This window comes from Protopterus annectens, chromosome 2.part1 (genome assembly GCF_019279795.1).
Source record: "Protopterus annectens isolate FY-2018-M chromosome 2.part1, PAN1.0, whole genome shotgun sequence".
NCBI classification, from domain to species: Eukaryota; Metazoa; Chordata; order Ceratodontiformes; family Protopteridae; genus Protopterus; species Protopterus annectens.
In genome coordinates, this window is record NC_056729.1 from 1,094,067,835 (window position 1) to 1,094,095,134 (window position 27,300).

Genomic DNA, 27,300 nt, shown 5'->3' on the forward strand with positions numbered 1-27,300 from the left:
GCTAGTCATTGTATAATACACATTAAAACATTCCTGTTCTTTAGCAGTAGACTCAGCAAAAGAAATAGCAACTATAACCCCAGATCTTAGAACTCCATAAATCTATAATTTCTTCAACACAAACATCACTCCAACAAAGACAGCCTTTCCATAATGGCAGTTCAGACTTGGAAACTGATCCCTACAGACCTTAGAAACACAAGTCCCTTCTCCAAATTTAGAAATAAACTAATCAAGTTCCTGCTCAAATAAGACTGTACGCCATTGTCATTTCTTCCAGAGTGTCAGCTGAAAGCCATCGCTTGCTCTCCAAATTCAATCCAACACACATTTTCTAACCCCTACAACTAGATTATAGCAACCACCACATAATCATTCTCACTTCTATCCCCCTCACTTCACCCAGCTCCCTGTTTTATTCCTCTGTATCTCCCCTGCTCCATATTCAACCCCTTTTTCTTTTGTCAACCTCTTTTCTATTTGTCTTTCCTCTCTGTTGCCCTGCTCTCTCCCCCTCCTTTTTATTTACTGTGTAAGTACTCTAGTGGCTAACATGGCAGAGAGAAATACTGTAAGGATGAAAATACTGTGCATACTGTATATAAAACCTTAACCCTTTTTTCTGACAACACAACTGCTGCAAAACATTGCATCATTGTCTCATTCTACAAGGTGTACTTTAATTTTTGTCTACTAGTAATACTTGTATCATACTACCATTTTTGTGTATTATTTATTTATTGCTATTTCTTACATGTATATTTCTGTTACATAGTGACATTTTTCACGCTTTTCTTTAATTCGTCCTACCATTTGTGAATGTCTCCGGCTAAGTCTGAAAACTGTCTATATGAATTAGAGCTCTATCCCAGTTAATAAAGATTAAATAAAAATACAATAAAATAAATTTTACATATTACACAGCAAATTATATCAGAGGTTTGACAAGCTTAAGGAGCAGCAATGTATTACAAAACTACAGCCGGAAAATAATACTAGTAATAGTACTTTTTATGAACAAAGGCTTTGTCTTCCTCTACTGAGAATATTCAGTCTAATAGTCCAGAGGGATGTGCAATATTGCCAGGAAAGTAGTGGATTTGTAGCATTAAGCTAGGAGGACAGATGGAAAAAGAAGGGGCACGGATGATGCCTGGAAGATGGAAGATTTAATTCTGATTTGAGGAGGAGGTTTTCGTACAATGTGTGCACTAGGCATTTCAAAATTAATAGATCACTTTCAGGAGAGAGACTGCAGTGCTGGAGCTAAATGCAGCAATATAACTGACTCATGGTATTGTCTTATCAGCCTGCTTATATGTTGTAATTTGGATAAGTGATTAATGTGTTCTTTTTATTTCCAGAATTACATAGTCCCACCTGGTGATCTACTGATGATGTCACCATTCTGGGCTCACAGGAGTACCAAGTATTTTCCTGACCCTGAGAAGTTTCTTCCTGTAAGTGTTACCTTTACTTTTTGTTTTTTTTATTTTTATGCCAGTGTTAATAATGTTACCTTTACTGTCTGTTTCTTTGTTTGTGTTTCTTGTATTTTGTATCAACATTATTAAATCAGTGAAACCTTGATTCATGATGACATATAAAAAAACAGTGTTAAACCACTGAAACTTTGATTCTTGACACACAAAAAAGAAAAAAAAGTACTAAGCAACAGAACAGCAATAACATGTGTGATCACTAAAACAATAGCAGGCAAATATTCAGACATGTTTAACAACATAAAGTATAGGCAACACCCCCCCCAAAAAAAAAAAAAAACACCGGCACTCTAATGCAAGATACATGTTTTTTCAAGCCATGCATTCCACTCAGCTTTGCAATATAACAGTGGAAATTCCAAATCACATCATAGGTTCGTAGGCGTATACTAGGCTAATAACCTCAAGGGCCTTTTTAACACTAACCATGCATCCCAAATTTCTGACAAGTTCTGGTACGCTTGATAAATGTAAGCAGGGGCTTGGAAGATGAACTATTTACAGGAAGCTGCCTGTCTCTGTTAGAGACATAGGTGCCAAACCAGAGATGAATTTCCAGTTCCCTATCCAGTTGTCCAAATTACACATGAATTGGGTTAGGGAGGAACTCTGCTTCATAAGGATGAGGAGTCTGTTCCATAGAAGGGGTAGTCTGTGAAATGCATACCTGTCTCTCCAGCAGGTCCTATTTATATAACAAGATTTAAGTCTTTATAACAGGTAATTGTGGCACTGTTTGTTTTGCAGCTATACAGGAGATCTATCAGGGTGGTGGCATAGATCTCCCCTCAACAGCCTGTAGTAGGCAGATTATAAGGATGGGGCCTTGCGGTGGTCTGCATAGGACATGCTACTTGTCAGAAAAATATGTATTAATGTGTGTGCTTAATGCTGATTGGAAACTAAATAAGTTAACATGTTTTTCATTCTATTTTATATGCACTATTTTATATACAGCTGAGTTTCATATGAGACTAAAAGATGCTTTTTGAAACTGCAGTGTGCTTTCTGAAACTTGCAAGATGCCCTCTGACCTAGTAATTGCTAGCACAGCAATATTCATGTTTATGCCTTTTGGAAATGTACTTGAGAAGCAGGTGATTATCTGCTAGGTCAGGAAGTAAAGAATGAACAATGCTATATTCTGTAATGTAATGATTTTGAACAATCAGCTCTGTTCAAAGTATGAGAACATGCCCAGCTGCAGAAGTTAGAGATAACATAGACAAAGGACTGTTGGAGAAATGAACTGCAATCTATACTTGCTTTGTGCTCAAATTAGCCATAGTACCTTGAATGGTAACATTGCATATATCTAACCGGTGGTAGCTAAGGCCATGTTGTTTTTATTAGGAAGTTTCTCACAAAAATTGATAGTACAAGCAGAATATTGTAAAAACAATCACTACGAAATGATGATGACAAAACTTGTGATTTACTATGTCAGCTTGGTAGGCAATGTCTGATTAGAAAATGTATAAGAATGCTTGCATTTCCTGATTCTAGTCAGACAAACTCTGTATTAGCACGTTTTTGTCTCCTTGCTGCAAGATTAAAGTGCCTTAACCTGAACCTACCGTGTATTGATAATTTTTAAAGTATATTTTTCCTTTGACAGTTTGGTCCTTTGGACCGGAAATATATCTGTCACTCTGGCTCAGGTCAGAATTGGGCCCGGTGGCATGTACCCGTATGGAGAAGTGGCCACATTGGCTCTTCTGCTTTGAAAGACCTCCGACTGAATTGTCATTCGAAAGAGGCCAGCCACTGTTTCTGATCTGGGATTGGAGGACGAGTCAACGTTCCGGTGGGATCAAGACACGGGGGGTCAGGTAAGGAAGAATTTACCTTTTTTCTGTTTTAGATCAGGGACTTGTTACAGTATTATTATTTTGTCAGGGAGATTTGCATGTGCAGATCAGGGACAAAAAGATTGCTGTCTTGTCATAGATCAGGGAAACAGAATAGGTAGGCAATTATTCTAGATAAACTGTGAAAAGGTGTAAATCGTGGTACCACGTGATAAAAAGGGTTACGCAACAATTTCTAACTTAGCTAAGGCAACATGGGAAATCAGTGCACAAAAAATTCCCAAGACCCGCTCTTAACTGAAGACGCGAAATATATGCAATTACAGCGTGCCGATAATGTTAGGTATTATACAAAATGGGTTAATAAATACAAATTTGACTGTAATTTAGATAAACCTTCACTTATTAAACTTGTTAGGCAACTTAAAACAGACGCGAAAAGTCAGCTAAAAAAGCAACGACATTTAGGAGTCCCTCAAGCACACAGGTGGCTTGAGGCAAATCGCAGGGAATAAAAGATTAAAAATTCAAAAGCAATGTTCTTAGATAAAGAAGACAATAACTTGGTAATAGCAACAGCCCCTCTGCCCCCTCCACTTCCCTTACCAGAATATGAAGTGAGTGGACAAGCTGACCCACCTCCATTATACCCAGCTGTTCCTGCAAAACCAAAACCATTTGTCAGAAATCCTATCGAGACTAGGTCTCAAACACGCAACTTAAGAGGGGATATTGAATTGTATGAAACAAATAAAAATTCACAAGCTATGAGTGAAGAAGAGATATGTCCACTCATAGAAGTACCAAATTCACAGGCAGGACAGGCAGGACAGGACCCAACTCTTCTAGTGTATAGACCGTGGACACCGGAAGACATCCGGAAAGCCACAGAGGGAATTCCCCATCCAAAAGTTAATTTTAGAAAATTCTTAGAAGACTTACAGGGCATGAGGTTAAGTTACCATTTGAATGGAGAGGAAGTAGAGAAAGTAGTTAGACAAATCGTAGGTCCAGATTGGCACATGATCAGTGGCAACTGGAATCCCCGTGATGCAGAGCTTAGACCACTCCCACATAGCAATGCAGAACTGGACAACAGAGTGAAGGGTCTGACAGACCGAATCTCTGAGAAATGGAAGCCTAGGGCTGATTGGGCTTGCGTTAATCAGTGCATACAACAAGAAGATAAAACTGTTGATAGATATTATGCCAGATTATTAGAATATTTCAATAACCATTGTGGAATGCAAGTACATGAAGACCAAACACATGATTCCCCATATGAGCAACAGCTAAAAAATGCATTTTTAAAAGGTAGTATTGCACCCATTAGCAGCTTTGTTACAAAGCACATGGTAGATCATCGTACAAGTAGATTACAGTCATTACTTGAATATGCAAGACATGCCGAAAGGCATTTTAATAGCAAAAAGAAAAAAGAAAACTCAAGTATTTGCAGTAGAAGACAGATCAGAAGTCTTTGTAGTACAAACCGGGAAAAATGGTAAGAAAAATACCCAGGGAAACAAACAATCTGATAAACGATCAGAGGACTTTGAAGAGAGAAAGAAAAGGGGTGAATGCTTTAAATGCGGGAAAAAGGGACATTTAGCAAGGGATTGCAGGCAAAATAAAAAAGTAACCACAGAAGACAAGGATGGTGAGGACTGACTATATGGTAGTCAAGAATCACTGGATAAAAATAAACAAGAAAAGACAAGCGCAAATGTGATAGAAGGGGTAGAGGATGTGATAGAAGAAATAGAGGATGTGCATGAAATCACAGATAATGGAGAAAATTAAATTTTGGACTTAGCATTATTGAGCCTAAAGCTCTACTTAGCAGACACAAAACCAGAAGTTACACTTCTGGTAGAGGGGAGGGAAGTTAAATTCCGGTGTAACTCAGGGGCTTCACAGACCCTGATACATCCTTCCAAACTACCAGAAAATTCAGAATCACTTGACTACATATTAGTGAAAGCAGCTAATGGCCAGCTGTATCGAGAGCCACTCTCCCACAACATAGCGATAACTGACCCAGTTTCAGGGATGACCCAGAAAATCAAAATTGTTGTTTCTGCAAAATGTCCAGTGAATCTCTTGGGCAGAGACCTAATGCAGATATTTGGCATAGCCGTAGTTCCAACTATGCAGGGTATGGAAGCACAGCGACAAATGGATACTTTTGTAGTGTGACCAGAGGGTGAAACATTTTATTGGTACAGCCAGGACTAAGTTATGACTGGTCCAGGGGCAGTAACCAAAGAACTGATGAACGTAGCCATCAGTAAATCCCCCTCCCTTGACACTAATAAACAGCATTTGTTGCATTGCACTCTATATTGCTGTAACAGACCAGAACCTGATAAAGAATATGAGCAAAAACTGTTTAGAAATCATGCTAACAGATTAGTATTACGAAATTTGTACTGGGACACAGAAGGAAACAGTGTAGTAAGCTGTTCATTGCCCCAGGAATTCCTAGCACTTTACAAATCTAATCGATTACCACATGTGAGTTTAACTAAAGATAGAAATTTGAAGTGGGCAGACCTAGGAGAAAAAGTCACAAGGTAGGAAAAGCAGACAGAGTTAGAACTTTCCGAACAGGGAGTACAAAAGCAGAAACTAAATTGGATAATGCAGACACACCCAGCTGTACACTCACAGGCAAGTGAGGATAGCTGAGTAGCACTCTTACTAGAGGAAGAGGAAAAAGCCTTACGAGACATACCAGAGGCTCTCTGGTCAACAGGGAAATCAGATGTAGGACTTATTCGTGCAGCAGGGCCAGTTACTAGCACGCCAAAATCAGCATTTAGACCTCAGAAGAGACAGTATCCCTTGAGAAAGGATGCAGAAATAGGAATCAAACCTATAATAGCAGCCTTACTTAAGGAAGGAGTCTTGATAGAATCTCCTGATTCACCATGTAATACACCCTTATTTCCTTTTAGGAAAGCAAACGGAGAATGGTGTATGGTCCAAGATTTACAAGCTGTAAATGACGCAGTTATACCCAGGGCACCTACGGTGCCAGATCCACACACTTTATTGAATGATTTGAAACCACAACAAAAGTATTTTTCTGTGGTAGATATTAGCAATGCATTTTTCTCAATACCGATACACCCTGACAGCCAACATTGGTTTGCATTTACATTTCAGGGGAAAAGGTATACATATACGCGACTACCACAGGGATATTGTGAAAGTCCAACAATATTCGCACAAGAAATGGCAAGTAACCTGGCGGGATTTATCCCACCGAAAGGCAGTCAAATTCTACTTTATGTAGACGACATTCTGCTGGCAGCCCCCACCCAGCAAGAATGCAGAGAGGATATCATAGCATTATTACAATTTTTAGCCACTCAAGGACACAAGGTAAACAAAAACAAACTGTAACTTTGGAAAAAACAGGTTAAATACCTGGGATATGTAATATCCAACGAAGGCAGAATATTAGATGAAGACAGAAAAACAGCAAAATTACAAACACCGAAACCAACTACCAAGAAGGAAATGATGTCCTTCCTAGCTACTACTAACTTTTGTCGGAGTTGGATTCTAAACTATGCTTTGGAATCTGCTCCGCTGACCAATTTGATATTCAAAAAGCCAATGGCAGCACAAGATTTATTACAGTGGACACCAGAAGCAGAATCAGCTTTCTGCAAACTGAAACAACTGATAGCTTCTTCATTAGTTTTAGGATTACCAAACTATCATAAACGATTTTTCCAAACTGTAGATTGTAAGCAAGGTTATATGACATCAGTGTTAACACAACAGCATGGGGACAAACAATGCCCCATAGCTTATTATTCATCACAGCTAGACCCAGTGGCGCGATCCTTGCCCCACTGTGTACAAGCAGTAGTCGCAGCTGCAATGACAGTGCAGGCTTCAGCCTCAGTAGTATTGTTCCACCCTCTCACATTGAGAGTGCCTCATGCAGTCGCGATTATTTTACTGCAAGAAAAAGTAGCATATCTTTCTCCTGCTAGACATCTTTCCTGTATGACTATACTGTTGAGCCAACCTCATATGACAATTGAACGATGCACAACTTTGAATCAGTCAACCTTGCTCCCAACCCCTGCAGATGGCAAACCACACTGCTGCCTGCAGGAGATTGAGCAAAAGACACTACCTAGAAAAGATCTTACAGATGTTCCCTTGGATGATGCTGAGGTGACATACTATGTGTACGGTTCGTGCGGGAGAGTCCTACAGGACAGAATCTAGTGGGGTATGCAGTAGTTTCTGATACTGAGATTTTAGAAGCAAAGTCTTTACCACACAACTTAGCAGCAGAATTGATTGCTTTGACAAGGGCATGTACCTTGGCAAAAGGTACGAGAGTGAACATTTTTACTGACAGTCAGTATGCTTTTTCTACTGTACATGTTTTTGCGCAACAGTGGAAAAATAGAGGAATGATAACATCTACTGGCAAACCGATTAACCATGCGCAATTTATTTTAGACTTGTTAGACTCTATTCAGTTACCTCAGAAAGTAGCTATTTGCAAATGTGTAGCTCATACCAAGCAACAGGATAGAATTTCAAAAGGTAATGCGAGGGCTGATACAGCTGCAAAGCAAGAAGCTTCAGCTTCAGAAGTATTTCTTTTGAGTGATGAGTTACAACCATCTGAGATTTTAGACTTAAAAATGTTAAAAACAATGCAGACACTTACTACAAATGTAGAAAAACAAAAATGGATGAAACGAGGAGCAATCCTTGAGAAGGGACTGTACATCTCCAAAGAGAAGAAACCGATTTTGTCATCTAACTTGTTTAGATATGCAGCTTTGTTGAGCCATGGGCAGTGCCATGTCTCAACAGGGGAGATGGTACAGTTAGTGAATTGAGTGTTTACGACGTATGGATTTACAAACTACACAAAAAATTTTTGTGCAGCATGCCATGTTTGTAACAAGCATCATGCACAAGGGCCATTGAAGCAATGGAGTTTCCCTACACCACCGTATCCGTTCCGTACTATTTGTATGGATGTTATAGAGCTGAACAAATGCGAAAATAAAAAGTACTGCCTTGTCATTATAGATATGTTTTCCAAATGGGTGGAAGCTTTTCCAACTAAAAATCCAGATGCAGCTACTGTTGCAAAAGTCCTCGTTAAAGAAATTATTCCTAGATTTGGCATACCGGAAAAGATTTATTGTGACAATGGCACACACTTTGTAAATCAAACTATACAACAACTCAGTCATTATCTTGGGATTTCTCTGAAAAATCATTGTGCATACCACCCCCAATCTGCAGGATTAGTAGAGAGGCATAATGGGGTTTTGAAAAATAAACTTAGAAAATTGATTAGTGAGACACAAAAGAACTGGGTGCACTGTTTACCTCTGGCACTGTTGAGCATGAGAACTGTTCCAAATGCAAAAGGGTTAACTCCTTTTGAAGTTCTGTTTGGGAGGGCATATTATACACCTCAATGGAAACCTCTCATGCCTGCAGAGCAGGAGGCTGACAGTTCACTTGCAGGGTATATGAGGCGATTTTTAAATAACAAACTTTTGCAGTTAAATTCTGATTCAGATAAAGAGCAAACGAGACCAGCAGAAGCAGCAATAGCCCCAGGCATGTGGGTCTGGGTGAAGATCGTGAAGAAAAAGAACTGGAGTTCTCCGAAGTGGGAAGGGCCGTACCAGGTACTACTGTCGACACCCACTGCAGTCAAGATTGCAGAGCGAGCATCCTGGATTCATTTGACACACTGTAAACTGGTTAAGAACTTTGAACTGGACAAAAACCTTGTTACTGTTGCACAACGAGAACAAAATGACCAGGTATAGAGTAAACAGAGATGCAGAACAACCTCAGACAATTTGCATGATTATTCTGATAGCTATACTGATAACATTGACCTTTTTGCTGTGGCCTTTCCTTTTCCCAGCCACAAAAGTTGAACTGATCAAACATGATGCATTACTCATAGACTGGCATCCAAACTTTAACACTTACCAGGCAATTAAATATGTGTATGCTGAGACTTTCAATGTTTCGAACTGCTGGATTTGCACAGCTATACCGACAGCATATGAGGGATTATTAATGACTGCTGTCCCCCTAGGGGTCAATGAGACCTGGGAAAACTTGATTTTTGATACTTTACCTGTGAAGTCACAAGACAAAATAGCATTGTACCTACCTGTTACACAAAAAGGGATTGTATGTTTTTACAAGAATGACACTATTAAGGTGGGTTGGAGCAATTGCAATGTGACTGTTTGTTATAAATGTTATATTAGACCCAGTAAGACTAAAACTATTTGTGATACAAACTATGATGCATATTTTGCTAAGATACATAAGAGTGTTGATGAGATACAGCATAATCCTGTTCTTTTAAAACAACTTTCTATTATTGATAAGAAAATGTTTCATGCAGGACAAGCTTATATCAATACTAAAGTAGAGAATTGTTATTTTGTTTGTGGGAAAAAAGCATATAAATGGCTACCTGAGAATTGGTCCGGCAGTTGTTTTTTGGGGTACCTGGTTCCGGCCATACGACACACTGCAGCTTTGCCTCAGGGAAAAATGTGAAACGTCAGAGAGGTCAGCAGCAAACCTAGAAGTCCGATTAAGAGACCCAAGAATCCAGTAGGATGAATCAAAGCAGGATGGAGAAACCATAACTCTGTACAAAACAAAGATAAACTGACACACATGGACTTGAGTGACACCATTATATCATGGGCAGGCATAGCCCCAGCATATGGTGCAGTGAAATCAATTTGGGAGCTGAGAAAACTGTCTAAACTTCTTGAAGTTATGAGCAATGTAACTTTTTCTGCTCTCGAATTAGTGACTGATGAACTGAATGCTATGAGAACTGTGGTGCTTCAGAACCGCATGGCTCTCGACTTCACCCTAGCGGCGAGAGGTGGTACATGCGCTTTAATAAAAGAAGAATGCTGTTCATACATTCCAGACCACAAGCACAAAATAAACGACCATCTTGAGGTGATCTAGCAAGTGTCCACCATAACCAAACCAGGCCCAAACCCTCTGACGGACTTTTTCCAGAATTTGTTTGGGGGGTGGGGTTCCATCCTAATGAACATCCTGATTGCCATCTGTGTGGGATTACTCCTATTAGGAGCATGCATTTGTTGTGGTATTCCCTGCATGAAAAAGTTAATCAAAGAATTTATAGATATATCAGTTTCTGAGACACTGTATCAAAGTACTGAAATTGAAGAATTGCTGAAATATGAAACACTTTCATAAGTTTAAACTGAATGACTCTCTTAACTGCAAATCCTGAATGGAAGAGGTTGGGAGAAGAAGCAAACTGTTTATTCTTTTGAAAATAGAATTAAAAAGTATTAACAGGGGGGAAATGTCAGAAAAATATGTATTAATGTGTGTGCTAAATAAGTTAACACGTTTTTCATTCTATTTTATATGCACTATTTTATATACAGCTGAGTTTCATATGAGACTAAAAGATGCCTTTTGAAACTGCAGTGTGCTTTCTGAAACTTGCAAGATGCCCTCTGACCTAGTAATTGCTAGCATAGCAATATTCATGTTTATGCCTTTTGGAAATGTACTTGAGAAGCAGGTGATTATCTGATAGGTCAGGAAGTAAAGAATGAACAATGCTATATTCTGTAATGTAATGATTTTGAACAATCAGCTCTGTTCGAAGTATGAGAACATGCACAGCTGCAGAAGTTAGAGATAACATAAACAAAGAACTGTTGGAGAAATGAACTACAATCTATACTTGCTTTGTGCTCAAATTAGCCATAGTACCTTGAATGGTAACATTGCATATATCTAACCGGTGATAGCCAAGGCCACGTTGTTTTTCTTAGGAAGTTTCTCACAAAAATTGATAGTACAAGCAGAATATTGTAAAAACAATCACTATGAAATGATGATGACAAAACTTGTGATTTACTATGTCAGCTTGGTAGGCAATGTCTGATTAGAAAATGTATAAGAATGCTTGCATTTCCTGATTCTAGTCAGACAAACTCTGTATTGGCATGTTTTTGTCTCCTTGCTGCAAGATTAAAGTGCCTTAACCTGAACCTACCATGTATTGATAATTTTTAAAGTATATTTTTCCTTTGACACTACTTACTCCCTGTATTCTTTTAGTGAGGAACCTCTGTGGATGTTCCAGTTGTTGGATGTGCCTAGTTAGGTACATGACAAAGGGGGCATTGCACTAAATGATAAGGCTGATGAATGCTGAATACAGTGGAACAATTACTTCGTTGGACCTAGATGCCATACCTTTGTTTCTAAGTTGCACAACATTGAATGATTTCCTCAGTGTTGTAGTTACATGATGGTCAAAGGCTATATTACTGTCTATGTGTGTTCCTAAGTCCCTGACTACTTGGTCAGCCCTTAGGAGCATGTTATCAATATGATAGTTACCAGGGGTAGATGACTTCCTGAAAGATACTGTTATGCATTTCTTGGCATTACGTTTTAGTCCATGGCTCTGACACCAGTTATTTGTCCATGTCAGCCCTTCCTGGAGAACAGTTGTGTCTCTGGGGATTCTATGACTGCTCATAATTTGCAAACATCTACTAATTTAGTCAGCAAGAGGGCATTGACATTGGCCTTAACTTCTGAGAAGTAAATGCCAAAAAGGAGAGCTCTCAGCACCGATCTCTGAGGGACTCCGCTTGTGACTGGCCTCTTTGTAGAGGTGGTCTCCCCAATTCTATTTTCCTGGGTCCTCTCTGTGAGTCAGCTGGCCATCCACCAGGTGACATGAGGGTTTATTACTAACCTCTTGAGTTTGTCAAAATCCACAAAGCTCTGTGCCTGTATGTTTGGTGTCATATATGATTCCCAGTTAATAGTGGGATAATTAAAGTCGCCCATGATAATGGTATTGGGTTGGATGGTGAGTGTTTCCAATAAATTTAAATACATGTTATGGGTTTCCTGGGTCATAGGGGGGACCTATAGCTTGCAAGGAAGGGGTATGGGATTTTGCCTATGGTGATTTGAATGTACAGAAGCTCAAGTGCATTGCCCTGTTTGACCAGCCTTGAGGTATATTTATTTTTTGATCTAAATCGAGACACCTGCACCTTTAGTCCCTGTCTATGTTGTAGTTGGCCTAAATGTGTAGAAGGCATTATAGATTTGCACTGCAGGTGTGCTCTCTGCAGCTTTAAACCATGTGTCAGTGACTGCACCAACGTCATCATTCTGAAGGGTGAGGAGAGCTTGTAGGGTGTGGAGTTTTTTGTTTATACACTTAGCATTGAGCATTAACACCTTTAGATTTTCTTGGTTTTGATTTACTATGTAAGAAGAACTTTCAGTCTGACATTGCTTAAAAAAGGCACTTTGAGTAAGACAGTGTTTTAATTAATATTCGAAAGCCTAGAGGGGAGAGGTGCAAACCATTCCTGGCAAAGCAGCATCATCTGTTGACCATCTCCTTCCATGCTGACAAACATTGCTCCCCCTTAGAATGACAACAGAAACTAAGCCAATTATTAAAGTCGGTCATCTTCTGTTTGTATTGTGGCATCATCATTGGAGAAGGTAAAATACTGCTCAGTGCTAAGCACATACCAGCCTGGGACACATTCCAAGAGCTCCATGATGTCTCTCTTCATATAGTCTAGGGAGGTACATCTCAAGTTATTTAAACACACATGGACTGTATCTGAGTCAGACTGATACTTGTGGTCCAGTGCCCTGAGTGCATGTGTAATATGGCAGATCCTAGCCACTAATAAGCAACTGACAGTGACTTTCTTGTTACTCAGCCTGGTAAGAGGGACATCAGTTTGTCTCATAATGGAGTCTCCAGTGATTAGAATGTTGGATTCTGCGGTGGCTTGTCTTATGGGCTTAGAAGTAGAGGCTCCATGAGATGTGGCTGTATGTGTTGACATGGGTGTTGTTTTGAAAGAGTGCATTCTGGGCTGCTGAATGTATTTGTTATGTGTACTTAATCTAAGAGGTCTTTGTGGTTTAGGAAGGTTACATTTAAGAGCCTCAGCAGAACTGTGTGTGTGATGGGTGCAGCATGTGTACTACTGACAACCTGATTGACATTAGAAGTGCTTTTATGTGAGAGCTTTGCCTCCAGCGACATTGTGTAAATACTTCTCACACATACTATTTCAGTTTGTTTGAGAATTAACTGGCTGTCAGTAAACATGAGACAATTTCTGCATTGCCTCAAGATGCCCATATCCACCAGGCTGGTAACAGATAGTTGGAAAATTCATATCCATAGTACAGGTCCTGTTTTACTGATTATACAGTTGCAGTGAGAATATAAAGTAATGTCAGGAGTATCTGGTTTGCAACTCGGGTCAGTGCATGTCACTATAAACTAGTTTCCTTGTGTGCAACTAGGTCATCATCTTCTTTCGTCTGTTCCCATTAGGGGTCGCCACAGCAGATCATCTGTTTCCATTTCTTCCTGTCCTCTGCATCTTGCTCTGTCAGACCAACCACCTGCATGTCCTCTCTCACCACATCCATAAGCCTTATCTTAGGCCTTCCTCTTTTCCTGTTACCTGGTAGCTTTATCCTTAGCATCTTTTTCCCAATATACTCAGCATCCCTCCTCAGCACATGTCCAAACCAACGTAATCTTGCATCTCTGGCTTTGTCTCCAAACCTTCCAACCTGGGCTGACCCTCTAATATACTTATTCTTAATCCTGTCCACCCTCGTCACACCCAGTGAAAATCTTAACATCTTTAACTCTGCCACATCCAGCTCAAACTCCTGCCTTTTTGTCAATGCCACTGTCTCCAACCCATATAACACAGCTGGTCTCACTGCCCTCTTGTAGACCTTCCCTTTCACTCTTACTGGTACTCGTCTGTCACAAATCACTCCTGACACTTTTCTCCACCCACTCCATCCTGCCTATACTCTCTTCTTCACCTCTCTTCCATACTCGCCATTACTCTGAACTATTGATCCCAAGTATTTAAACTCATCCACCTTTGCCACCTCTACTCCTTGCTTCCTCACCATTCCTCTATCTTCCCTCTCATTCACACACATATATTCTGTCTTAGTCCTGCTGACCTTCATTCCTCTTCTCTCTATCTCCATCTCTCTATGGTTGTCTCCACCTGTTCCCTACTCTCACTACAGATCACAATGTCATCTGCAAACATCATAGTCCACGGGGACTCCTGTCTGATCTCGTCTGTCAACCTGTCCATCACCATTGCAAATAAGAAAGGGCTCAGAGCTGATCCTTGATGTAATCCCACCTCCACCTTAAACGTATCCGTCACTCCCACCGCAGCTGTCACACTACCCTCGTACATATCCTGTACCAGTCTTACATAATTCTCTGATACTCCCGACTTCCTCATACAATACCACAACTCCTCTCTAGGCACCCTGTCATATGCTTTCTCTAAGTCTACAAAAACACAATGCAACTCCTTCTGACCTTCTCTGTACTTCTCCATCAACACTCTCAGAGCAAACACTGCATCTGTAGTGCTCTTTCCCAGCATGAAACCATACTGCTGATCACTAATCATCACGTCCCTTCTTAACCTAGCTTCCACTACTCTTTCCCATAACTTCATGCTGTGACTGATCAATTTAATCCCTCTGTAGTTACTACAGCTCTACACATCACCCTTATTCTTAAAAATTGGTACTAAAACACTTCTTCTCCATTCCTCAGGAATTCTCTCATTTTCCAAGATTTCATTAAACAATCTGGTTAAAAACTCCACTGCCATTTCACCTAAACACCTCCATGCTTCCACAGGTATGTCATCTGGACCAACAGCCTTTCCAGTCTTCATCCTCTTCATAGCTATCCTTACTTCCTCCTTGCTAATCCATTGTACTTCATGATTCACTATCCCCACATCTGCAACTAGGTACTGGTCAAATTTCAAGGATGCTTTTACAGGAAAAATGTCAACTCAATATGTTTGCATCTGTAAAGGACACTGTCAAACATATGAGGGTAAACTAATAAGTAGACCCTGATGATTTATGGAAGAAATTTTATTTACTTAACATTTGTTAACTGGAAAAGTCTGACTTGGAACGAGTCAATTTTCAGTGGAGGCCTGGGGATAAATGCTCCAGATGCATGCCTTTGTAATGTGGGAGGAAACCGGAGCACCCAGTGGAAACCCACATGAATGCAGGTAGGACATGCAGACTCCAAACAGAAGGCACCCCAGCTGAGAATTGAACCAGAGAACCTCTTGCTGTGAGGCAACAACGCTACTGCTGCACCACTGCACCATCCTTCTGCAGCCACCCATATATTTGGGAGATATTCTGAAGTTAGTTTAGTTATAGCAGTAAATCAAGCAGTATTTACTGAAAAGAATGAATTAGCTTTGTCAAGAATGATGAAAAGAGGTGTTTCATCTGAATAGCTACTGCCTGGCTACTACTAGGGATGGTCTCATTACAGCTTCATGCTGCTAGGATCCAGTACTCATTTGCTTATTCTATTACCAGAAGCAAAACAGTAGTACCAAACTCAAGATGAGAAGCAGGCTACAGTCTGTTTGGTGATCAGCAGTCTTGTCACAGATGATACAAAGTTCTATAGTTTTTTGTAGCATTTTCCTGGTAAATGCCTTGAATAGCAACCAGACCAGTCAAGAAGGTCCAACACAGATACCCAGTGCCCGATCAGAAACAATCAGTAATCAGTGCACTCTGCTCCTTCTCTCACCAGGAGCAAAATATAAGTATAAATTCCAAGCCAGCACCTATGAAGCAATTATTAGACTTTCTGTTAATCGGCAGTCTGCAGGAAATAATGTCCCTATGTTCCTTCTCTCACTAGGACCAAAACAGAAGCACTAATCTCAAGATGACTATTGACAGGGAAAATGTGGGTTGCTCAATAATTCGTGATCTTGGACTAGATGTTGCAGATTTTAAAGATAAGATAGAAAAATGTGTTAATATCCTAAGAGCTGCAGTGTGCACTAAGCAGTTAGATATGAAAGAGGGATAACTTAAGCTTTATCCACCTAAGTGAAGAGCCACTAATTTTAGAAGAGCAAGATATAGTGGAAGTAGGTGGGCACTTTGTATTCTGACTGTATGGAAGACAGTGGGATGGGCAATAAATTTCAATAGCTGAAGGGGAGTATTTTCAAAAAATTATAATTTTGTGCTTGCTTACAATAGCCAATGAAAGAGTAGAGACAAGAAAATGTGTGGTCAAACTGAAATAAGGGGCAGGCAACTAAACAGCACAAGGGTGGGGGAAATTTAATTTTTGTGTGACTCACAAGAGAAACAGTTGTGGTCTCTTTCCTAGCTTAAATCAAGGTGGCCAGACATCTCTATTTGAGAGGGAGAGTCCTACGTTCAGTATTCAAATCCCGAGTCCCGCATTGCGCTTTCTAAATCCTGATGTACAACTTTTCAGCACATTTTTTTTTTTTGAGGCCTAAAACTGTCAATCGGAGGAAGATAGGAGAGTAGTTTGAATAGTTTGAAAACATGAAACAGTATTGTGTTGGAGGCTGGAGCTTTTCTTCTTTGAAACTATGACCTGTAACTGCTCCTCCATGTCAAGATTACGGAAATTGTACTTTAATTCTGCACAGAAAGGAGGTCAATGTGTGGTTGACGTTTAAGTAGATTAAAATTATGAGAATGGTAGTTATTATATAAATGTTTAACACTTGAATTTAGAGACACAAGACTGTGACATTTTCTGCTTAGTGTTTGTAAACCTCAATGCATTTTCAAAATGTTGCGAGAAACTTGTTTCTGAAAGACTGCTTGTTTCCCAATCATGTTCTTTATAAATAATTACATTTTAGTTTCTATACTTAGAATGCATGTAATATTCATTTTTGTGTGTCAGGGCATTGTGTATTATGTTTTGTGTTTACAAATGTCTTAATAGTTTTAAGCGAGAGGGACAATGCATGTTGTGAGTTGTAGAATGACAGGAGGTGTAACAGTTATCTTAGTAATTACAATTAATTTCTTTAAGCAGAAGTGCATAGGTGATTTGTGATAATGGGGTGTAACCAGAAAAGCAACAGTATGCAGACTTAATCTCTTGTCTTTGGCTTTCAGATATGCAGTAATAAATATTTGCATATATAGTCTTGTAGAAAAAGCAAAGAACCTTTTCTGGTCCCTCGAAATCTGTCCCGGGACTCCCGACCTTTGATCTTGGAAGTCTGGCAACCCTGGTGTAAATATGCATTTAAAAATAGAATACAGTTAAAACATAGTATAAAGGAAATAAACCACAGTATACAAAAGAGAAGAAGGCAATGAAGCAATACAAAGCGCAATGAAAGCAAGAACAAACTAACCTTTCCCTCATAGCAATCTATGGCACAGTCTAAGTGAGCTTTTCCAGTAAAAAAATCATTTGGCCTGTTTTTTTTTTTTTAAGTATCTTAAGATTAAGACACTAATCATTAATGATGACTGCACCAACTGTGCTCACATACCTTGGTTATCAGCCAGTCATCAGAACAAAGTTCCAAAAATAAAATCTAGTCTCCCAGAGATGTGAAGATGGAGGGACCACATTACATAGGTAGCATTCGGGGACACACTCTTAGAACTTCATGCAAGTCTTCATATATATGCTGCACTTTTATAAGTTTTATATAATTAAATTACATTACCTATTTCTCAAGATAATTGTACTTCACTGGCCATCGTTGTACAGTGTTTCATTTTGAGTACCACTCTTAGTAAATGGGCATTCTTAGAGCATATGAAAGTAATCTGTTGCATTTTATTCATATTTTCATCAGCAGTCTTGTCCCTTTCCTCCTCTTGCAAACCAGTCTGGAATCTGGAGAGTAATACCATAGATGAATTATCTTTAAATACATGAAAGCCCATGCAGGAAGAGATCTGATTTAGAGCCCATGCAGGAAGAGATCTGATTTAGACTATGAAACTAGTCCTTGGAAACATTTTCTGTCCATGGAGGCAGAGCCGGATCCAGGAACAGTTGACCTAGGCAGTTGCCTCACTGGAGGGGCCTGCTGGATGGGGGTGCTGCCACATTTACTTCTCAATTAAAAAAATAAATTACATGTCTTCTTTGAGGGAGTTCTTTAAGAATGTTTTGTGTGTCTGTGTGTGCAATGCAGATTACATCCCTGATTGTGTCGATGCAGACACCTATCTTCATTTCCACTCATGGAAGACATTCCTTTTGCTTCATTTCCGCATTGAATTTCAACACAAGATGTTCCTGTTGCACAAGACAGATGATATGAACATTCCAGCAGTAGAAGGTATGTACTCCACCCTAATCTGCTCAGCCCCATCCCTAACCACTCTTCAAAAACTTACCCAGGAATCCTTCAGCTCCATTGAAAAATGGATTACTGATATCCAACTGATCCTAAACCCCAGCAAGACCAAATTACTCCTATTCACCCCAACAAATCCAGAAACACACCTCTTTCCTTCACTATCACCTCCAAAAACGGCACCACAATCCCCCTCCCCATACTAAGCTCCTTGGTTTTGAAATAGATAAATATCTTCAGTTTGATGTCCATTTCTCTCAAACCATTACAAAAGTACATAAAAAATTAGGAACTTTATACAAACACAAAAACTTCCTATCAGACCAAGCTGGAGTCACCCTAGCCCAAACCCACCTTTTGTCTATCCTAATGTATGCATCACCAATCCAAACCCACATTAGGAAAACAGACCTGGACAAACTCGAGTCATGTTACAATAAGATTGCAAAATTCGCCAATGACTCTACTTTTAGAAGCCATCACTGCCTTGCTCTAAAGGAGCTACAGTGGTTAGAACTTCCTCAATTAATTAGTTACCACCAACTAGTCCTCACCTTCAACATCCTAAAGAATCCCCTCAAGACTCCAGCCCTAATCCAACTACTAAACCAATATTCAGCAAACCGTCTTCTCCGCTCATCCAACAAAACCTTCTATGTATATCCAATGCCAACAATACTGCAGGGAAAGCTCTTTTCTCTCATACCATAGCTAGAAAGTGGAATAACCTCCCCCAGAATATCTCTTCAGCACCATCTATCTCACTAGTCACTTAAATCACATCTCTTGCATTCCTGGCTCTGTCCTTGCATCACATAAATGCTTTTCTGCTCTCTTCAAACCCTTCCTACCTTCCTCTCGTCTCTGCTTACTGCCTCTATAATACAGTACTAAAAACTACTCAAATACTGCCATACAGGGCTTACTATGGGTAAATTAAGATTGCTTGGTACCAACCATTGTAAATGTATTATGTCTTGTGTAATGTGGAGTTTTTTCCCCCAAGGCCTCAAATACTGCCATCCAGGGCCTACTATGTGGAAATTAAGTTTGCTTGGAACAAGCCATTGTAAATTTATTATTTCTTGTATGACATATCTTTTGATTGTATAATTACCACTGTACATATTGTTTAATGTGGAGCTTTTCTCCCCAGGCCTCTGCTGTAAATGGACCTCGTTCCAGTCGGACTTTCCCAGTCAGCAAATGTAAAATAATATAAAATAAAATAAAAGACAGGCAAAACATTCTATTAGCAGAGTGTGTGTGTGTGTGTGTGTGTGTGTGTGTGTGTGTGTGTGTGTGTGTGTGTGTGTGTGTGTGTGTGTGTATAATGCCCTAGTTAGGGATGGCAGGTCAGTTAATTTGCTCAGGTCAAACCATGTACTTAGGTTACAGGAGGCAAGAGCCTGAATTCACTATACCAACTACCAGACAACTCAGAAATATGAGTTTCAGTGCATTTTCAAGTAATTGTGAGTTTCAAAGGGAGAGAAGTTTACTGCTGCTCATGCTAAGTCTGTTTCCAATGTGCAACTGTTTTGTTTAGCAAATGGTTATCACTGTTGGTGATAGCGAATTTGAAATCAGCATTAGTAGCACTACAGGTAGTATACTTGCTTTTGATGCAGAAGGCTGTGGGTTCTTCTCCCACTCCATGTAGCTGGAGTACTGACAGTTTGTTGTACTTTAGGGGGGTTGGGGTGCTGCAGTCCTGAATACACCCTTCTTTGGATGAGAAGCCTAGTAGCTATGAACCTGCTGTTGTTTGCCATATGTTTCTTATTGCAATATTACCAACTTACTATTTTTTTTAATGTAAAATAGGTAAGTTACTCTTCAAGGGAAGCAGGAACTGAATTTGTAGATCAAACACTAAAATATAAACATTAAAATATAAACTTAACTAACTAAATGTATACATCACCAAATCCTCTCCCACCTCCTCTCCAATAACTTTCTCTCCCCAACCCAACATGGCCTCTGCCCATCCCACAGTACCACCACCACCGTACACCATAAACTCCTATAGGAACCAAGGTAAACTAGTGCCTGCCACCTTCCTTGATGTATCCAAAGGCATTTGATACGGTATCTCACAAAAAACGTCTAACCTGTCTCTTTGTCCTGAACTTTCATACCCCAAGTCTACACTGGTTCAAAAGCTACCTAGACAACCAATAGCAGTCTGTCAAATGGATCAAATCCCTATCCCCCCCCACTCCCAGTCACCTTATGTGTACCCCAAAGTTCTATCCCCGGCCCACTGCTCTTCAACATCTTCACCAATCAACTCCACCTAGCTACCACAAATGCAGATGTAATCCAGCCCTCATATCCTCTGCACCCAACATCCAACTTCTTCAACAAAAAGCCCAACTAGCCTTCACTTAAATTGAGAACTGGCTCAATAACTCGCAACTCATACTTATCCCCCCAAAAAAAAAAACAACTCCACTCAGTCAAACCCACTGACCTCTCTTTTTCTATATTCTCCACCAACAACACCCAAATCACCCCAGTTTCTGAGACAAAACTCCTTGGAGTTACCATTGACCAACAACTCAAATTTAACAAGCACATTTCAAAAACCATCTGTAAAGTCCACAAAAAACTAGGCTCCCTCTACAGATGCAAAAGGTACCTTACCTCAGAATCCCATGTAGCTATAGCTAGAACTCACCTTTTATCCACAGTGCTTAATGCTTCTCCCTCACTAACAAACCTAAATAAAACCGACTTGCAGAAACTCTCCACCTGTTACAACAAAATCACCAGATTCGCTGTTAAGGCCAAGTGATGTTCCCACCACTGCCATGCCCTACAAACCCTACATTGGCTAGAATATAAGTTCATAGGTAGGTACTAGGCTATCGGCCCTAGGGCCCATACAAGCCTAGTCGAGCAGAGCCACAGAAGTGATCCCTGGTGTGAATTTCCCATTTCCCATCCAATCATCAAGATTTTTCTTGAAGAGTGCTAATGAGGAGCTCTGTTTGACATAGATAGGTAGTCTGTTCCAGAGTATGGGAAGTCTCTGGCCCATACAAGCCTAGCCAAAAAATGTACCCTGGCTTTCACCACCCAAGAAAATTATTTTCCTGTGCCCCTGTCGAGCAGAGCCACAGAAGTGATCCCCGGGGTGAATTTCCCATTTCCCATCCAATCATCAAGATTTTTCTTGAAGACTTCTAATGAGGAGCTCTGTTTGACATAGATAGGTAGTCTGTTTCAGAGTATGGGAAGTCTCTGGGACAGGAATCTATCCCTCCAGCATGTTCTGTTTATTGTGGTGACAAGGTTTAGGTCCCTAGAGCGTGTAGCTCAGAGGGATTGGGATTTCTTTAAGTGGAGCATGTCCAACAGCTCTGGGTTTGACATAGCTTTGTATGTTAGGCAGAGATCACCCCTGAGTAGGCGATATGCGATGGAGTAAAGCTGTAGTTTTTTGAGACTGTCTGCATAGGGCATCTGTTTGAGGCCAGTAATCCTCTTTGTGAGGTATTTCTGTGGTCTTTCCAGTTGTTGTAGATGTCTTGTGAGGTACATACCAAAAGGGGCATTGTACTCTATAATGGGTCTAATGAGTGATGAGTAGAGGGGAACAGTGACCTCTTTTTTTCTGGATGAGAATCCTTTTGTGATGAGATGAGCCACGTAGAAGGATTTCCTGACCACTGTGGTGATGTGATTATCAAAGGAGAGACTACTGTCCACCTGTGTCCCAAGGTCTCTTATCACATTTTCGGCATTAAGTAGACTACCAGCTATGTGGTAGTTCATGGGTAGAGAGTTTTTACCAAAGGGGATGACAATACACTTTTTGGCATTGAGCTTCAGGCCATGGCTTTGACACCAGGTATCTGTCTCAGTGAGGCCCTTTTGTAGTTTGTCCACATCGTTAGGAGTTTCGATTATGGCTCCTAGTTTGCAGTCATCTGCAAACTTTGTTAGCCGAAGACCTTCCGTGTTGGCCTGCACCTCAGAGAAGTAGATACCAAACAGGAGAGGACCCAGGACTGTTTGGTATCTATATCCCAACCTACTAACATATCACCAACTCACCTTAGCCCACCAAATATTGTACTACCCTGAAAAAAAACCCTGCCGTAAACAACTACCTTCCACCATCCTAACAGATTACTACGCTCCAGCAATAAAGCCCTAATTGAAACTATGTCTTGCAAAAACAACTCAGGGGAAATCTCTTTATGCCCATGAAATTGCCAGGGCCTGTAACAACCATCCTCCTGACCTTAGACTTCTAAAATCTACATCCTCCTTTAAGACTCTTCTAAAATCATATCTCTACTCAAACCATCTATGCAACTGTAAGAAACTACCATAAAACCACCTTTTACTACAGGGACACCTCTTAACTTCTCAGATGCATGCTCTGTCAATGTGCTGTACAAATGTATTACATTGGTATTTAGAATGCACTACACTCATTTGAATGCATCTCAGTGTTCACTGTAAATTATTGTAACTACTTGTACAAATAGTCATCTCTTCATCCATCCATCAATGTGAATGCTGCAAACTGCTATGTTCGTTCTGCGTAACACATGACTTTTTCTTTATATGCTGACAAACATCTGTAAACATTATAGATATTGCTGACAATCATCTGTAAACATTATAGCTATACTCTGACATATTCTAAGCATCTGTAACTTTTTACTATGCGCACATTTTTTATCTCACGTTAATATAAATTGCATGCTTTTTTCTCTGTTTGTATTGGAGCTTTTCACCCCAGGACTCCACTGAAAATGGACACTTGCTGTCCAGTTGGACTATCCTGGAAAATAAATGTGAAATAAATAAATATTAATAAAAAAAATTGTTTGACAGCAGCATCCTCTTCATTAGTTACATCTTTTTAATGTGGAATTATTCAGATGATGTTTACTTCTACAGAGATTGTGCATATTAACTGATACTGGTGGGTTTTAATGACAAATGTTTGAGTGACCTTTTGTGATTGAAATGTTCTGAAATGGTTAATTTTTGTCATTATTGCTTCATGTGTTTTGTTTCACTGTTTACTGAAAAACTGTTCAAAACTACACATTTAAATCACATTAACAAATGGTGCTATATTGTACAATTAATATAATTTAATAAAATCAGGAAGGTGAATCAAAGAACACATGCATGTATGCACATATGTATGGTCCCAAAAATGTGTGCAAGGGGCCTGTGGTTTGAAATCAACTCAAAGATAAACTTAATCCACCATTGGCCAAGATGCATTTTCTCTGAATGTGAGTTTCAATGCTGTTTCAAGGAATGTGAGTTTCAAGCACAGAGGAATTTACTGTTCATGTCATTTCATTGTGAGGCTGTATTGTTTTGTTTAGCAAATGGCTATCCGTATTTGTGCTATAAAATGTAAAATAAATGTTTTAAATTAAATCCAAATATCTGTAATCATTGTATAAGTAAAGAAGTAAATAGTATGCACACTGACTGGTTTGAACAATGTTTATGGTAACAGGGGAGAAATACAAGTAATAGGACACTGGAATGACTGCTGTGGGGGACTAGTTTGTGTGTGTTGGGGGGCTGATCCATTAGCCTGCCTAGGGCTTCATTTGACCATAGTCTGGCCATGCATGGAGAGATGTTAGAAAAAATATATATGCCATAACAGTTTGGTGCTTAGGAATGGGTCTATGTTAATATTTACATCGAATGGCTAAACATTGAACCCTAACCATGAAACATTTATTCAGCGAACGTTCATTTTAGTGAATGGGAAAGTAGCTAGATTGCCAACACTGCCCTTTTCCCTATTGTAGTGCGGTCTCTGAGTTGGTATGTAAAGTTGTGGGGGGGGGGGTAGGTTTGAAATGCTGCGTCTTTTGGGACAGGAAAGTGTTGACTATTTACTTTCCCAGATGAAGAAGTGAATGTTTGCTGAATGAATGTTCAGTGGTTAGACTTTGATGTTTAACCATTATTCCACTGTTAAACATAAACCCCTTAGGAACAGTACAGCACTTCCTTCTCCAGAAACCTAAATCTGTGACAATAATTGTGGAATCTAGCCTACCCACTTCTAATGCAACCTACTCATTGATTTCAAACCGGTTTCATTGAATCGTGAATAATATGCAATGCAACTGCAAGTACCCTGCAGGATACTATATTCTCTAAAGGACATGTAACCTTGATTGAATCCCCTTAACAGATCTATCCAAAAAAGATACACTCCTTTTACACGTTGTCCAGTGCAGTGTAACTCTGTTGTCACACATATTGTTTAGAATAGTGACGTATCACTGATCCGATATAGTGAGCTGTGACAGATTCTGTCATAAAACAGCATACTGTCTGTACCCCCACCCCAAAAACTTGCCCAGCCACTAGGATTCCGGACACTTCATTGCAGTCTCAGAGATAGTAGGAGGTAGTTGGGTCTAATAACCAAAAGTTCAGATAACACCCAAATAAAGTGGGGTAAATATCAACCTGCAACTAATCAAATGGCTGCAGCCTTTGCATATCTACTATCAGGAAGCCCACTTTCCCCCATTAGGGATGGCTACAGTTTCCTTCTAGAAATCCTGGAGGCATGTTTTGCAAAAATAGTCCCCAGTAACTTCTTAAACTGAGTTGTTCTGTTATTATACATGTCCTTAAAATTCCTTACTAAAAACATGAATTTGGGATGCAGAAAAACTTTAATAGCAGTGGTCCTGGCCAGGAAAGGGAGAGATAACAGTCTCCATTAATCAATAGTCCAGTGAATTTGTCCAAGGAGGGGACTTGCATTAAACTGTGAAAATATATAATGCTCCTGTCCCTACCCATATTCCTATATACTTGTTTTCTTTGCCCATCTCTTCCCCAGTTGCTGAGCAACTGGTCAACCCTGAACACTTCCATCAATAGATCTCTGTCCCCACTGCTGTTTATACAGGTGATGGACTACATCAACAAACATGTCAGAGGGTGCAGATATACAAAGCTGCAGTATGCATATGCTGTGGTATTGCAAGCAGACTCTGAATATGAACTTCAGCAAATGATAGGAGAATGGAATGCTAAACTGAAGGCACAACTGAGTACAAATAAGAGAGTTGTCATGGTAGCAAATGGGGAAATCCCAAGATGCTGAAAACTAAGCTAGAAGAGAAAATAGTGGAAATTGTTAACAGCTTCAAGCATCAGGAAGAGGTGGTTGAGGAGAAGAGAAGTCTGAATGAGGAGGTCAAAGCTAGAATCAGAGGGGCCATGAATCAGGGGGGCTACAGCCACATGGCATAAGGTGTCAGGAACAGCAAGTGTCAGAAGAATGCCAAAGAAGCTGAAATGTAAGGTGTACGAAACTGTGTATGACCAGTACTTCTGTGTGGCACAGAAACCTGAGCAGTGACAGAGCAGCTGAGGAAGTTTGACATGATGGAGACAAAGTACCTGAGATGGCTAGTAAGATGTACACTGTGGGACAAATGAGGAATTTAGGGCATTAGGACAATCCTGGACTTTATCTCCCCTTTTGTCAACATTCAGCCTTGTTATTCCAGGGCTCTCACTTACAAGTCTTGGAATTTAAAACTGTACAGCCAACTTCATGCTTCTTAAGACAGAAGTAGCGAACTTCATGACACCCATGCAGATGGACAATACAGTTATGACTGCTGAATCCTACACAAATGCACTCTATAAGCACTTACACGAGTGTGTGGGTTGGGCTATCCCAAACAGAACCAAGACGCTATCCTCCAAAAAAAGGAAGCCAATCTGGTGGTCCCATGCCATAAACAAACTCTACAACAGAAGGAAGAAACTGTTGCAAAAGAGAGTAAAATCCCATGAGTGGAGGAGCTCCCTGGTCAGCCTCAGTGAGAAGCTGAGATCCCTTATAAGATCCTTCAAAGCTAGCTACGAAAACAAAATCGCCACTTTTTCTAAGGGCAACCACAAAGTATTCTATAGCTATGTCAAGAATCTCAATGGCAACACCCAGATCTGCTCTGAGTTACAGTACAACGGCATGAAAATTACAGAACCAACTGATATTGCCAACATCCTGGCAGATGTTCAGTGCTAACTTTACCCCCCCTCTCACCCCTTAAAGGGCCCATATCTGTACAAGAAGAATGCAGAGTCCCTGTAATCACACATGTGCAGGTAAAAGTTGCACTCTCTAAAACCAAAAACACAGCATCCATGGGACTGGACAACATCCCAGGCTGCGTTTTACATGAACTTCAGAATGAACTGGCTCCCCACCTAAGCACCATGTTCAGTCATAGTCTCACGTCAGGCTATGTGCCCAATGAATGGTACACAGCAACAATTATCCCATTCCACAAAGGGGAAGCCATCACTGATCCTGGGAACTATCGCCCCATTAGCCTGACGAGCCTGGTCAGCAAGGCCATGGAAAGTATCATCATGGAACTCATAAACAAAGACATTGGTAACATCCAAACTCTGGACTTCACCCAGTTTGGGTTTGTGAAGGACAGATCACGCCTTTTGAACCTAATCAACTTTTTGAGACAGTCACCAAAGCCGTAGATGATGGTAAGGTGGTTTGCACAGCCTATCTTGACCTCGCCAAGGCTTTCATCACCATCCCCCATTCTGGAATTATAGCTAAACTCACTAATCTAGGTATAAATCCCTATGTCACAAGATGGGTTGCCAACTGGCTCACTG

At 40.1% G+C, this 27,300-nt stretch overlaps 1 protein-coding gene across 3 annotated transcripts in view; it reads left to right on the plus strand.

Annotated features, from left to right (window-relative positions):
- Positions 1-27,300, plus strand: part of LOC122794334 (24-hydroxycholesterol 7-alpha-hydroxylase) — an 800,221-nt gene that overhangs the window by 441,102 nt on the left and 331,819 nt on the right. For all 3 annotated transcript variants that reach the window (XM_044062639.1, XM_044062641.1, XM_044062640.1), the window contains exon 9: positions 1,365-1,460. In XM_044062639.1, coding sequence (XP_043918574.1) covers positions 1,365-1,460 — 96 coding nt within the window. The remainder of the gene's footprint in view (positions 1-1,364; positions 1,461-27,300) is intronic.